Below are 15516 nucleotides of genomic sequence, written 5' to 3'. Positions count from 1 at the left end.
GTTCACCATAGGTGTTTCATTCATATCACAGGTCCATTCACATAAAGATAACATTGTAAATTATTTAATTAATTAAACAATTAAAAAAATTACAGAAGTAAATATTTCATATTTTCGAGATATAATTTAGCAATGGAGTCCAAACTTTCTCAAATTCAAAAAATAAAAATTAACCCCAAGTCAACCAGACCAACTCAAGTCACCCATTTTAAACCAGACCAACCTATTTTAAACCAGACCAATGGGCCGCACCAGGTTTTGCTACTTCATTGTGAATTTATACTTTTTCGTTTGTCTTACTTAAAACATCACACATTCGATCCACTTTTAAAATAATTTTTTACTTACTTTTACTTTTTTTTTTATAAAATAGCATTTTCATTTTTTGAAATAAATATTCACTTTACAATATTTTTTTTTATTTTAATAGAACAATATTTACTATTCTTATTTTTAAAAAAATATCCTTATTTAAAAACAATTAGGAAGAGGGGTATTATTTATAAGAACCGAAGAGATGTGTATATTCATTTAAAAAATATTAAAAAAGTGAGAATATTATTTTATTTATAATATAACTAAAATAATTGTCTATTTTAGAAATATGATATGAGAGATAAGTGTAATATTCATTTAAGAAATTAAGAGTGATAAAATTTTAATATTATTAGTATGAAAATGTAGAATATGGGATGAAATAATTGTTATTTCTTTTTAATTTATCTATTTTATTTTTTTTCTCTCTTAAATAATAAGTCATATATACAAACACTCACTAAGTAAAAGAAATAAACCAATTTTTTTCTATAAAAATTATTAATATTACCAACGGATTTTTATCGACGGATATGTATCTGTCGATATATTTTAATTTTCGACGGATTTATCGATGGTTTTTTTTTATTTTTTTTACCGACGATTTTTTTTCTGTTTTCCTTACCATCTCGTAGTCTCATCATCGCTGCTCTCCACCATCGCGGGCTCGCCACTGTTGCAACCCACCACTGTCCACTTTTTTAGCCTTTTCGACAAGCTCAACTTTTCTGGCGAACCATTGCAAAGTTGATCTGTGCAATTAGGAACATCACCGGTCCTAATAACATCTTCTTTCTCTTATAAATCTGAAAATTGAAGAGAAACTCTCCATGATTCCCTATGATTTTAACTATTGAAAATAAATTGGTTGTTTGATTGTTTGGAAATGAGTTTGTTATTATCGTGATGCTTTTTTGGTGGCGAAGTTTGTGAAAACGAAAAAAAAATGACACGGAGGGAGGAAGGAAGACGAAGAAGATGAACCAGATCGCGGTATTTACCGACGAATTTACCGAAACCAAAAGTCTTAGGTAATTATCGACGGTTTTATCGAAGGTCAAAAGCTTTCGGTAATTAGCGGATGAAAAGTCCGTCGATAAAATTTACTGATAATATTTTCAACGACGGTCAAAATATCGTCGGTAAGCTGTCGATAAACGACAATTAACGACGAATTTTATTCATTACCGATGAGTTATAACCATAAATAAATTGAATGAGTATTTAAGTCTAAAAAGTGCTTTCAAATATAAAGTAATAAAATTAAAAAGAAAAACGTCTCTAACATGAAGAAATAATAAAGTATTTATTAAATTTATATTTCCAATCTAAAATTAACAAAGTGTTGATGAATGTTTTAATTCCTAAGCCATTAAAAAATAGTATATATGAATTGTTATAACGAAGAAATAATAAAGTATTTATTAAATTTATATTTCCAATCTAAAATTAACAAAGTGTTGATGAATGTTTTAATTCCTAAGCCATTAAAAAATAGTATATATGAATTGTTATAACGTGTTTTTTTATGATAAATATCTTTATTTTAATCTATTTTTTTCTCTGCTGAAGAGGTCATTCATTATGTGTCCCCCTCTCCAACAGGATTATTTGCTGCCATTTTTTGTAATCTGAAAAATCTGCGTCCAAGTAGTTCTGAAAAGTGATGAGATGATGTTCTTCCATATATATCTGTTACTTTGTTATGTGGAAGGAGTTTCCTAATATAGTTAGTATCACATGTGTCGTGTATAAGAATTTATGTTTAATATGTATGTAGAGAATTAATATAAGAATTTAGTTTTATTTTGAAAAATAGAGTTAGAATGCAACGTGGTTGACCGTTGACTAAACATTGTTTGCCGGTAACACGGGGAAGTGGAAACTTTATTCAAGCTTGTCGGGTTCAGCAAATCTTAGTCTCAGAGTCAATAGATTGTGTTTTCATTCTGCCTGCAATGCGACAACCATAGATGCCACACCCTATACCACCTATGTTCTATCCTACAACTTTGCATTATGATTTCTACACTTATTTAAATCATTATTTCATTAACTGCTAATAGAGGGGTTACTGTGACTTTCAGGTTATTGTGAATTATTGCAGGTGATCTTTGTTTTTCCTCTTTCATTCACATGTTCCACAAAGATGACTCGGTTCACTCAGGAAGATTCTTGTCACTTTTTTTTTTCTTTTTCATTTATCTTTCTCTTTTCATTCACTTTGTGGTTATCCTTTTGATTTTCCTCCCCCATAAAGCATACAGAGCTGAAGAGCAAGAACAAACACCAGTTAACTGAAAAGTTATTCGTACACACTTCTGGTAAAACCATCTTAATTTAATATTATAAGGATTATATCATCTTTTTATCTTGAAAGCGTTAACTAGGGTTACTTGTGACTAAGAAAATTATTGATAAACTTATGAAATAGCCAAATATTTCATTATTATGAAGTTGGAATATATTGATCAACTTATTCCAGTAATTAAACCTAATGCTTTTTTAATACTTTTAAATTTAATTATAGGACAAGATGACAACCCATAAAATTATAGCGTCTGTATTCTTCTGTTCTAAGCAATATGAGGGACAATTTTATATGGGTCTACTGTGAGCGAATGTCTGTTCTTCTTCGTGAAAGCATCAAAACATGCTTGTTTAATTTGCGAGTAACACGATGGATCAAATCTATGGTAAAAATGAAAGTGCTGTTTTCTCCAAATTACCTTTATCTTGGGTAAATCTTTTTCTGACAAGAACAGGTACGTAAGATATATCATGTTTAGCTCCTCAAATGTGATTTTTAGAAAAGTATTTCAATGAATATCTACGAGATAAAATCATGTTATTCGATGAATTTAGATAAGAAGTGTTAAAAGAATGTGTACCATTAATGTTTTCTTTTTCACTATCACCCATCCTCTAGCATCTTTTTTGTTTTGAGTGGGAAGGGCATTAAAACCCAAAACTACAGTCGATTATCACTTTTAAGTAATGGGGTTGAACAGAAGGCTAAGTTATCCTATGAAATATTTAATGTATATACTAATTTCTCTTTCACTTTTTAATATTTCCATTTCTTTCTTATTACATTGTTATTGCATTTATCATTTTTTTTTTAATTTTTCCCCATTCTAATTCACTACTGGTTCGTTTGGCTGAGTGATGCGAGGAGGGAAGAGAAAATAAAAAACAAAGGTAGCTGGATAGATGTGCAAAATAGTTACACGGAACTTAAAATTACTTTATATGCAAACGTGTGCAAAAAAAAGTTTTTGAAAAATTAATGTTGACATTTATTTTAACTCTCATAATTGATTATATGACTTTTGTAATCGATTATACGATTACTATAAACTTAAGGATGTGACACACATAAAAATATGTTATATATATATATATATATATATATATATATATATATATATATATAATAATTTTAAATGATGTGATATTATTATGTTCTGATCATCAAACTACTAAGAAGATGAAAAGACACAATGTAGAAGCTTTTCCTATTACTGCTAACACATCCTCTAATACTCCAACAAGATTATTAAAACAAAAAAAGCCACCACTATCAGTTTTTGAGTAAAAGAACAAAACTAAAATTGCATTAAAAAGATTATTAGAATTTATAATAGAGGCACCTTCATAGCACCATTGACATCGTTGCACTAGAGACGATCGTTCAGTCACAGTTCATGCAAGAGAAGGCGGTGCTGGAGTACTTGTGGTTGGTACAAGACAAGACCTAGCTTGACCAATGGATGTCGGGAAGATAATGAAAAGGTGGGTGAAGATAATGAAAATTAATTCCACAACAAATATAGAATTAAACATAGGAACAAACATTTTATAGAAACACAAAGGTTAAATACATTCTAATTTTGTTCCATGACAGAAGAACATGCTAAAATTAGTTATAATATATTACCGAAAAATATATGATAACACCCTCATTGAGTTAGGTTAGGTTGGGCCAAAACTTGAAAGAATGCAAGAAGATTATCACTATGGTAGTATTATGATTGCGACAATGGGATATGATGAATGATTATTGTGCGCAAATGGTGGTGGTGAGCTCACAGTTTTAAGCTATCACAGTTTTAAGCTATCACAGTTTTAAGCTATCACAGTTTTAAGCTATCACAGTTTTAAGCTATCACAGTTTTAAGCTATCACTAGTAAAAAATAGGTTTTTTAACGCGTTATATACGTCTCAGTTTTACTGAAACTGAAGCGTATAAAAGCGCGGTGACATTATCGTAGTTTTAACGAAAGTATATGTCTCGGTTGTCCGAAAATCGATGCCTAAAAGGGGATACTGCCTCGGTTCTAAAAACAACCGAGTCAGAAAACTTTGATTTCATTTACAAAAATGACTTTTCACTTGACAACTTTTCTGATATAGAGGTTCTACCTCGGTTATCTAACCAACCGAGGCAGTAGAGGAGGTGAGAGAGGGTAAATCTGATACTAGCTTTTCACCTCCACATTTTCTCTCGACCCAACCACCTCCCTCCTCTCCGACTCACTCTCATCAACCACTGCCAACCCGTCGTCCCTCCTCCACTCCTCCTCCATGGCCCCCCTCCTTTTCTTCACCATCACCTTTGTCTCCTCCTCCATCGCCACCCTCATTTTCTTCACCGCGCCCCTCCTCCTCCCTTCCCAACCCCAACGCCGCAACCACCACCACCAACAACAACCCCAACACCACCAGGCGACGCCCAATGATGCTCCCTCTATGGCCTCTTCTACCCCGTCTTAAAAAACGTCATCGACAAGCTCAAGCCACACATCACCCTCTCCAATCTCTCCCTACCCTCCGATTGCGCCATCGCCATGGTCCTCTCCCGCCTCGCCCACGACCTCTTCGCCAAAACCCTCACTGCCCGCCATCAACGCGCCACCAGAATCACGAGTTCGTCTCCTTGCAATGGTACCTGCAACAATCGAATCAGATGCACGAGCCTCGCGTCGCTATGAACCCTAGATTGCATCAATTGAAACAAAGCTTGGTCGGTTGTGACATCGTGAGCCTCGTCTCCGGCGACGCCAAGTCCAACTTCATCGTCTACACCAATGCCAGATTTGTGGTCATCGTGAGCCTCGAGAATCCCCTTCACGTCTCTATCTATGAGGAACATGCCTATTCAACCACCATCGCGCGTTTCTCCCCCAATGGCGAGTGCGTCGCCTTCGCTGACGCCTCCGGTACCGTCAGGATCTGGGGCACGCGAAACGACTTCGTTTTGAAGAAGGAGTTCAGAGTCCTCTCCAGGCGCATTGACCACCTTCAATGGTCCCTCGACGGCCTCTGAATCGTTGCCTACGACAAAGGCAAATGAAAGTACTTCGTTCGCGCTTTCATGTTAGTTCTTGACAAACTTCTAGGATCTTCTTGAAGCTTCTCTGTGTGTATGTGATCTATTATGTTTAACTTCGTTTGATTTTGAGATCTCTTTTGTTGATGATGTTGTATACTGTGCGATGAAGGTGCAATGAAGCTTCTCTGTGTGTTATGTATTGCTTTGTGGTGTATGTAGTAATTTCTGATATGTTGTTGTTCTTACTATGCTATGAACCACCAAAATGAAGCCTTGAGTTCTGACCCTCCACTCCTGAAACAAGCTTATTGGTTGGCTGACTGTGAACAAATGATGCCTAAGCCAAAGGAGGAGCAAGAAGTGAGGAAAGTGGTGATTAGGAAGAAAAGATTGAAGGTAGCAGTGGTCAACAAGCAATGTCAAAGAGATGAGGATGATTGTTTTACCAGCTTTGGGAACATCAGCAAGATCATTCCATAGTGAATCAGTATCCTAAAGGTTGAAAAAATAAAAAAAAACACATTACTACCTCGATTACCTAAAAATCGAGGCATAATCCTATCCTTTTTACTCAGTTCATAATCGAGGCATAAAACCTACCCCTTTTTACCTTGCCTGTATATGTTTCGGTTGTAGAATCGGTGCCTATAAGCAAAAGTAACCAGTGTCATTTCCTCTTACTACACTAGTGTATGGAGTGAAGATGGTGTGTAGTTTGATAATTTAAGGAGAGGTCAGGCCAACTCCATAAGGTAGGTGACTAGAAGGGCCTCTAGGGTTATTCTAGTCTTGATCTAGGAAGTATATGACCATATTTTGACATCATAAAATTACTTAAAATCCAAGATGAAATACAAGGGTGGAGACACCTTTATTTATAGGCTGAAGGTTTCTCCTTCTAACCTTAAAAGCATTTTTTGAAAACTGAAAAGCAAACCCTAGCCACCAAGCTATCCTTGGATGAACTTTGCATGCCAATGGGAAGGAGACAAGTGGTGCATTTTCTCTTCAATGATGGAGGGATGTGACCACTACCAAAAAGAAAAACTCTCTACTTCCTAAGGTGACATGTGACTACCTTTTTAAAAGCAAATCATTTTCAATGGAAACATGACACATGACACACACTTTTCACTTGGTTTGGATATATAACTTTAGGCCTTAATCCTACACTACTATTTCTTCTTCTATGATGACCCAAGTGAAACACACATTTGTTTCTCCTCATATGGATGGTTCTTTCCAGAGTAGCTTGACCATACTTCTATTAGTTGGACCCTAGGCTATGAGTTTGCCATGAGTACGTATGGGAAGAATTTCCCTGGAACAAAACCCCAAAGTCATGGACATAAAAGTTCACTAGTAAAAAATATGCTTTTGAACTCGCCTAATAGGCTTCGGTTAAAGAAAAACCGAAACCTATTCGAAAGCGGTGGCAATCTTATAGTTTTCACCAACTTATATGCATCGGTTTAAGAATATTCGAAGCATATAACGCATTTTACTTCGGTTTAAATCATAACCGGTGCCTAATACTTTCTGAAAAAGTTACCTACGCCTCTGCAAAATTGAGTTTTGGCCTGACACGTGATCTAGTGCTTCGGTTCTATACAGAACTGGTGTCGAAAGAGGTTTATGCCTCGGTCAATACAGAACCGAGGCCTAAGATGGAGCAGTTAGGTAGAAAAGAATGGATGAAAAAAGATGAGAAGAGTACGAAAGAGGAAGCAAAAAGGAGGGCCGGTGGGAATATATTAATGGCATGAATCCGCATGCACGCAATTGCTCTCCATCCCATCCCTGACACTGTCACATCCCATCCCATAATCCACCGCCTGCAACTTTTCCTTACTTTTCCTTCATCCACTCCTAATTATAAAAGATAATAAGACTACTTCCTCTTTTATTAATTGCACCTCCACCAAGCACGTGCTTCACTCATTTACAAATATACTTTAGTTTCATCAATGGTGGATTACAAATATTCCTGAAAGTGACTACACACATCACAAACGAAGAAGGAGGAGCTGGAGCTAGAGCTGGAGCAGGAGCAAAGTTAGATTCTTGAGCTCCACAAAGCTCGTCGGAACCTCGCCGGAGAGAACTTTGCTGGACAGATCCATCGACTTGAGACTCTCCAGGTTCTCCAACTTAAGAGTGAGCAAGCCGGAGAGCGCATTCACCTGAAGAAAGAGCATGTCCATATTCTGAAGCCTTCCGAGGTCAGCCGGAATATCGCCGGAGAGTCTACAATACGCGGCGTCGAAACGGACAAGCTGGGACAGGTTTCCAATCTCCGGCGGGATGCCGTCGGAGTAAGCGTTGTAGTAGCCAATGTAGAGCTCGCGAAGCGCGGTGAGGTTTCTAAGCTCCGGGAGATGTTTCCCATGAGTTTGTTAGGTGTTGCCAGGTGCCATACTTGGGAGGGATCTGGCCGGAGAAAAAGTTGCTGCCGGGGTGGAGATGACGGAGGAGGGGCATGGCGGCGATGGCGAGGGGGAAGGGACCGGTCCGGTCATGTTGTTGTTGTAGAGATCAAGGACTTGGAGATTGGCAAGGCGGGCGAGGTATTGGCAAGGCGGGTGAGGTTGGAGGGGAAGGTGGCGTTGAAGGCGTTGTTGGAGAGGTTGAGATGGCGGAGGGCGGACAGTGCAGAGAAGGAGGCGGGGATTGGGCCGAAAAATTGGTTGTCGGCGAGGGAAAGGTAGGAGAGGAAATGGGGTTTCAGGAGAGGGAGAGAAACGACCTCGGTTCCGGATGAACCGAGGCATAAAGGCCAGCAAAAAAAATATTTAAAAAAATAAAAAAATGTTACTGCTTCGGTTAATTTTGAACCGAGGCATAATCCTACCATTTTATGACTCGGTTCTGAACCGAGGCATAAAGTCTATCACTTTTTACCTCGCCTGAATATGCCTCGATTTAAAAATCGGTACCTATTAGCGAAAATAACCGCTGTCGTTTCCTCTTACTAGTGGTTCTTGAATTAAACTCGAATCAATATTTTCACATTGATTGATGATAAAGGAAAAATACTTCTTAACGTACTTGTGACAAAAGCCAAAGATATGAAGTTGAATTAAATGCCATTGCAAGTGAGATATGGAAAGTTGTTGCACCTTGTCACGATGCATTCCTAGAGAACCCTGACAGTTTAGAATCAAACAAACCAAGAAGAATAATCGAACATATTGGCCGACGTAGGAGACAAATCTTCATGAGACAATGCAAATGGAGGAGAGGGAAATGTATTTGATATAAGTAATGTAACATCTATATTTGATGATTGTGTGACTACTAATACCCTCAAAGTATCAAAAAGATTTATCATAAAATCAAAATTAACCAGATATATAAGAATGAATTTGTTAGGAAACTTAATGGAAAAAATAACAATATTTTATAATAGGTTGGGACTAGATGCAAGGAAATAAATAGAAAATTTTGTAACTAGAAAAAATATTTTCATCGTTTGAACAATAACTTGATTCATAGAAGTGTAAAAAGGAAAACACACAAATAATCAACATATAGGCCCATAATATCAGCTCGATGTAAAATCGTATTTAAAGACTTAAGAGAAACGAGGTTAAATTGGGGGTGGTTCGTAAATACCTTCAAAAATTCTCTCATGACTCCAAGACATGATTTTTGTGTAAGTTAGGACAGACAGACCCAAACATAGTTATTATGGGAAACACACAAATAAGTGTTCCTGGAGAAAACCCCCTTTGAAAGATATCTTCTCTTGGTAAGATAATGATTTCCTAACATACATGGTTGGCTAGTGTCATAGGAAAGTAAGCACCTCTGTAAAATCACTAATATGAAATTGCTAGATAAGATAATGTCTATCACATTAAGTGTTAGATAACACAAAGCAGCCTAAACCATAAGACGGCATGATCATTAGACGTCTTAGACGATCATTGCATCATACGCTAGTTGCCGTTAAACGCTTTACAAAGTAAAATTCATACATTAGACGATCTGATGCATCAGAGGACTCCAGCATTAGATAATGACGTGTCTAGGCTATCCAACCTGGCATCACCTTTCTTATGTTGTTTTGCTGAGGTGGGATGCGCAACTGTTGAGTTAGAGCCAAAACCTTTGAAAAAACCCTTGAAATCTTACTTCCTCCTTACGCCGCTTTCATATGAACCATCAATAAGTCTTCATTCTTCCTTACGCCCTCTCTTGAGAAATTTCATCTTTTGAAATCCTATATCCCTGGTCGATCTTTTTTCCAAATCGAACTTCCAAGTGATCTTCCCTCCGTAACAAAGTCTATTGATCATGGAAAAACATCAAATTTCTACACTCTACTCGTAAAGCATTTCCTAAACCCTAAGAATTTGATAGGTATGGACTACAGTTTTTAGAAACTTTCGAAAAATGTGGGATCATAAATTACTTTTCAGAACCTCAGAAGATCTATCTTGAATTAAGTAGGGAGTTCTGGAAGAACTCAAGAATTGAAGAAGATTACAACATTGTGTGCAATGTGCTAGGATGCAATATCACGCTAAATCAAAACACCATTGCTCAAGCTACTAGGTGCAAGAGGTTCATGAAGTACTTCCATCTTGACTGGAAAGCCCTATATGAAAATGTGGGGAATTTCAAAACATTTTGTATATGAAATCTCAAACAAAAGGGAAGTTATCTATAAGAGTTGACTACCAACTACTTTGTCCCATGGCTTAAGTTTGGCATCAACCTTGTAATAAAATTTTGATTCCCAAAACTGAATCAAGTATCTATGTTAGTCAAACAACAAAATATGTGATTTACCATCTTAAAGGTATTCCTTTCAACCTTTCTCACTTGTTACATCTGAATCGTCTAATCACTATTAAGAGAATAGGAAGAGATATGTTGTCTGCACAATGTACTACCTTGGTCAATAAAATATTAAGGAAACAAGGAGTATATATTTAAATGTTCAAAATGAAGGGATCAAAATTGGAAAAAGAGATAACTACATTATGGAGCAACCAGGTTTTTCAATGGATATGATCAGACAAATGAAGCTGAGATTGCCACTATACAGTCGACAATTGTACATAGAAGTCATTTCATAAGGTGAAAATTTTCAATCCTCCGCATATTGGTAACTATGAAAACTTTGAAGGTATTGAAACAGTCGTGAGAAAATTAAGGAAGGAGCAACAAAATAGAGATGAAAGAAGAAAAGCATAACACCTCTATGCTACCAGACAAAGTCTGTCACAAATGAACAAAAAGCAGCAACAGCATCTAAGAAGATAGCAGAGGGATCCCACAAAGGATTTATCAACGGATGTTGAGGGAAAAAAAGTTACTCTATAACAAGACAAACCAAGAAAGCCAAATCTTCCACAACTGCTAAATCATTCAGAAGGAGATTAATTTTTCAAGAAGAATCATCAAATGATAATGGACCAGTTCTAACCTTGCAAAAGATGTGTAAGGCAAATACAGAAGTATTCTTTTCTTCCCTTATCAGTTTTTCTTCACTTGTAGAAAACAATGTACATAGCTTAGAAGAACTTAAAAATAACTCTCCTAAAAGTATTCCATTAGTTTCCTCTATACAAATCAGTCCTAGAAATCAAATAACATATATGAAAGACCAACTATTAGATGAACAAACATCTATACTACATCCAAGACAAAAAATAATACAAGAGAGACCATACATCTTTCTCTAAATCATCCATTAAGGAAGCAGGAAGCGCTTCAAATTATCTCTCGTCCAGCTCAAGAGAATATTACATATCTTGAAAAGATAAAAAAATATATAAAGAAAGAGTGAACGAAGGAAATGTGTCAAATATATCCTTGAGGATGGGTGCTACTTGACTTTCAGTTGAATTCAGTAATTTTCCCTCCAATATTTTTTTTCTTTCACATTTTGTATATTATAATTCAAAGTAGTATATTAACGTATGAGAAAAAATATCCACTTTTATCCTAATCATGTAGCCTCCTAGAAATTGGGCCAATGTTTTGGGAGGCATTGCTCATTCGAAAGCCGTACGTATATGGATAGACACGAAGCTTGAGTCAGGTCGCAATGATTTATTAACTGTACCTGAAAATAAAATAAGTACAGAAATTGAATATAAAGGTAATCTATAAAGCATATGAAATGAGAGCGAATTAAAGTAATGTACCTAAAAATAATAAGGATAATGCATCTGAATATTCCCATTCTTCATTTTATTCTCTCGGTGTTGTGATTGTCAAACTATCATAATCATTCATCAATACCTGAATTTTGTAATTACATTTCATCAAAATATAATCCTTAAATTACATTAATTCAATATACACGACATTTCAATTAATGTTATTAAACTCGATTTGCTGATTCAGTCAACATAATACGAGAGGATACGCTGATTTAAGCAGTTAATCATCGGTCAAACTAATTAAATCAAACACACTTTTTTTATTTCTAAGCATAATATTTGTTTTTATACACTACGTACCAGTATGACAATTTTTATTCAGTTAGTCAGTATAAAAGTTAATAAATTTGAAATATATGATAGCATGTGATTAGATGTTAAGTTATTTGATAGGTTACTTTGATTGGATTACAAAACAAAATTGGAAGGGTGAAATGTATTTTAAACGAGTCGAATTACTCTAGAAATGTTAAATTAAGAGTACCTTAAAATAATCTATAACAAGGCAGATCGACATTTGGTATTGAATTTTATTTTTTTAGTTTAAATGAAGGGGTGGAGGTGTATATTTATTTATAAAAAGAAAAAAAAATAGTAGAGAAGAAAAAAAGAAAAAGGAAGGGAAGAAGATGGGGTGTGATACTGACATAAAGTTGGGATGTTTTTGTGCAAGTTCATAGGAATATTTACACGTCATAGGTTGATAGCACCTGGCTTGTTAGTTATTAACCATGGTTACCTTAACCAAGGCTATTTAACTTATCCACTTTCCATGCTTATATATTCAACTGATCCCCACATGCTCTACATCCCATGACACACGTCCATCTATGAAAGTATAGCAACAATTCCCTGTCCATCCATCTTCGTCTAGTTTTCTTCCTATTTTGACCAAACATGCCAACATTCTTCTCCTTTCAAACCTCGTTACTTGTTTCTCTTGCCCTAGCGCTTGCCCTTACACCAATAACAACAACGACAAAGTTCCAATTCCAGAACGCCCTCTCCTTTTCCCCACTCGCCACTCTCTTTGTCACCCTCTTCGCTGTTTCCCTTAACTACTGGCTTGTCCCTGGAGGTTTTGCATGGAGAAACTATCGATTCCAACATCATCCCAACAACGAAAAACCAGACGCAAAACTTTCTGGGCCTATGGGGTGGCCCATACTGGGCTCTCTGCCTCTAATGGGATCTCTGGCGCACGCCAAACTCGCTGCTTTAGCCGCGTCGTTAAACGCCAAGAGGATAATGGCGTTCAGCCTGGGACCCACTCCGGTTGTTATAAGCAGCCACCCCGAGACTGCCAGACAAATCTTATTCGGATCCTCCTTTTCGGATCGTCCCATAAAAGAATCCGCTCGCGCTCTCATGTTTGAGCGAGCCATTGGTTTCGCTCCTTCCGACACCTACTGGAGGCACCTTCGTAGGATTGCGGCGTTCCACATGTTCTCTCCGAGGAGGATTCAGGATTTGGAGGGCGTCCGGCAGCGAGTGGCTGAGGACATGGTGAAGAGCGCGTGGAAGGAGATGGAGGAGAAAGGGGTGGTGGAAGTTCGGGGCATACTTCAGGAAGGATCTCTGTTGAATATTTTGGAGAGTGTGTTTGGGAGTAATGATAAGAGTGAGGAGTTGGGTGGTATGGTTAAGGAAGGGTACGAGTTGATTGCGAAGTTCAACTTGGAAGATTATTTTCCTCTCAAGTTTTTGGACTTTCATGGGGTGAAGAGAAGGTGCCACAAGTTGGCCGCTAAGGTCGGTAGTGTTGTGGGGCAAATTGTGGAGGAGCGAAAACGAGATGGGAGTTTTGTTGGGAAGAATGATTTTCTTAGCACTTTGTTATCCTTACCCAAAGAAGAAAGGTTGGATGATTCAGATATGGTGGCTATTCTGTGGGTAAGTACTCTACCTATTTTTCTTCTCCTAAACCCCACACTCAGTGGACCTTCATCCATGGAGGATAATAATAATATAAATAAAGTAAAACCGTATAAAGGCATGCATCCTTTTCCACACGCTACATATAGCTTACATTTTCCTCAAAACAACCAAACAAAACATTAATACATAATCTTTCTTGTCATCTCAATACTTGTTGATAATTGGCATGCATAAATTCCTTGTACGACACATATATAGCTACAAAGAAGAGAAAGTCTCATATGTTAAATAGTTCTTGACATGACTATCCTGATCATCATATTGGACATATTTTAGAGAAGTAAAAGCTTTGTAAGGTAATGTTATGAATAATTGCATGTTCACGTTTGGTCTTTGTAAGATTCAGATTGGGACTCAACAAATATATGATGTGATGTTCTTATATGTGTAGCTATGATCTTGTTATTTGCAGGAAATGGTATTTCGAGGAACAGACACGGTTGCAATACTCCTAGAATGGGTCATGGCCAGGATGGTTTTACACCAAGACGTACAAAAGAAAGCCCGGGAAGAAATCGACACGTGCATCAGCCAAAATCGTCACGTGCGAGACTCGGATATTTCGAACCTGCCTTACCTCCAGTCCATAGTGAAAGAAGTTCTCCGGCTGCACCCTCCGGGTCCACTACTCTCATGGGCCCGCCTCGCAGTCCACGATGTCTACGTGGATAAAGTACTTGTGCCAGCTGGCACAACAGCCATGGTTAACATGTGGGCAATATCGCATGACTCGTCCATCTGGGAGGACCCATGGGCTTTCAAACCGGAGAGGTTCCTAACAGAAGACGTTTCCATCATGGGGTCGGACTTGAGGCTGGCCCCCTTCGGAGCTGGACGTAGGGTGTGTCCGGGAAGGGCCTTGGGCTTGGCCACGGCCCATCTCTGGCTCGCGCAACTTCTCCGCCACTTCACATGGCTCCCGGCGCAACATGTGGATCTTTCGGAATGCCTTAAGCTTTCCATGGAAATGAAGACCCCTCTGCGATGCGTAGTGGTTCGTAGATAAAAATAAATAAAAAATGTCGTAAGCCCTTGAGCCAAACCATCTTAAATGCATCCGATGTTTGATGTTAAAGTGAGTCGTCCTCTCTCCCTCTTAATGAGTTTGGTACTCAAATGTCTAGTGAAATATTTAGAGATTAACCATGAAACTTATCTCTAAGTTCTATTTCACTTTATTTTCAAGAGTATCAAATTATTAAAGTAAATAATTATCCAGTGCTAGTTGACAAGAAGTGGATGTAAGAAGAGAGTGTATTAAGAAGATTTTATGTCTCTTTAATTGTAAAATGTAAATTACTTTAAGGTAATGTAATGAATTTGGTTTCCGTTGCTTTGATATGCACCATTTTCTAATTCTCTAGGTTCTCGTTTTTGTTTTACATGACAGCTTTGGGTATAGATAAAACCGCAATGCAATTGGAAACCGTAGCGTAGAATGGAACATAATTAAGCTGCACGCATAATCTTACGTAATTTAAATATTGTTAAAAGTATATGTGGCTCGTTATTATTCAAGATTTTTACATGGGACTATTGGAACCTTTATGTTATGAAGTTGATATGAATAAAAGAGATCACATAACGCATGACATGGAAATCGTTTTACTGTAAAGATCTAGTTCTAATTTTTTTTCTGGAGATGTCCCACCGCAACTTGATCACTAACCAAAGCTCAACCTTTTTATCATAATCATTTCTCAAATTAAAGCGAGTACTATTGGTTCTCACTATCTTTAGCTGTCTAT

General features: G+C 37.0%; 1 protein-coding gene across 1 annotated transcript; it reads left to right on the top strand.

The window, feature by feature from the left end:
- Window positions 1–12647: 12647 nt before the first annotated feature.
- LOC108335677 (cytochrome P450 78A5) lies at window positions 12648–15107 on the top strand. The gene is made up of 2 exons (XM_017571767.2): window positions 12648–13723; window positions 14181–15107. The coding sequence occupies exons 1-2, from the start codon at window positions 12728–12730 to the stop codon at window positions 14772–14774; spliced, it is 1590 nt and encodes a 529-aa protein (XP_017427256.1). The 5' UTR covers window positions 12648–12727; the 3' UTR covers window positions 14775–15107.
- The last annotated feature ends 409 nt before the right edge of the window (window positions 15108–15516 follow it).

The sequence above is a fragment of the Vigna angularis genome, chromosome 1 (genome assembly GCF_016808095.1).
Source record: "Vigna angularis cultivar LongXiaoDou No.4 chromosome 1, ASM1680809v1, whole genome shotgun sequence".
NCBI lineage: Eukaryota > Viridiplantae > Streptophyta > Magnoliopsida > Fabales > Fabaceae > Vigna > Vigna angularis.
This window is presented reverse-complemented; position numbering and strand designations above follow the sequence as displayed.

Coding starts and splice junctions, on each gene's coding strand:
- LOC108335677 (XM_017571767.2), top strand. CDS start 12,728: ATGCCAACATTCTTCTCCTTTCAAACCTCGTTACTTGTTTCTCTTGCC. Junction 13,724..14,180: donor ATATGGTGGCTATTCTGTGG/GTAAGTACTCTA, acceptor TGTTATTTGCAG/GAAATGGTATTTCGAGGAAC.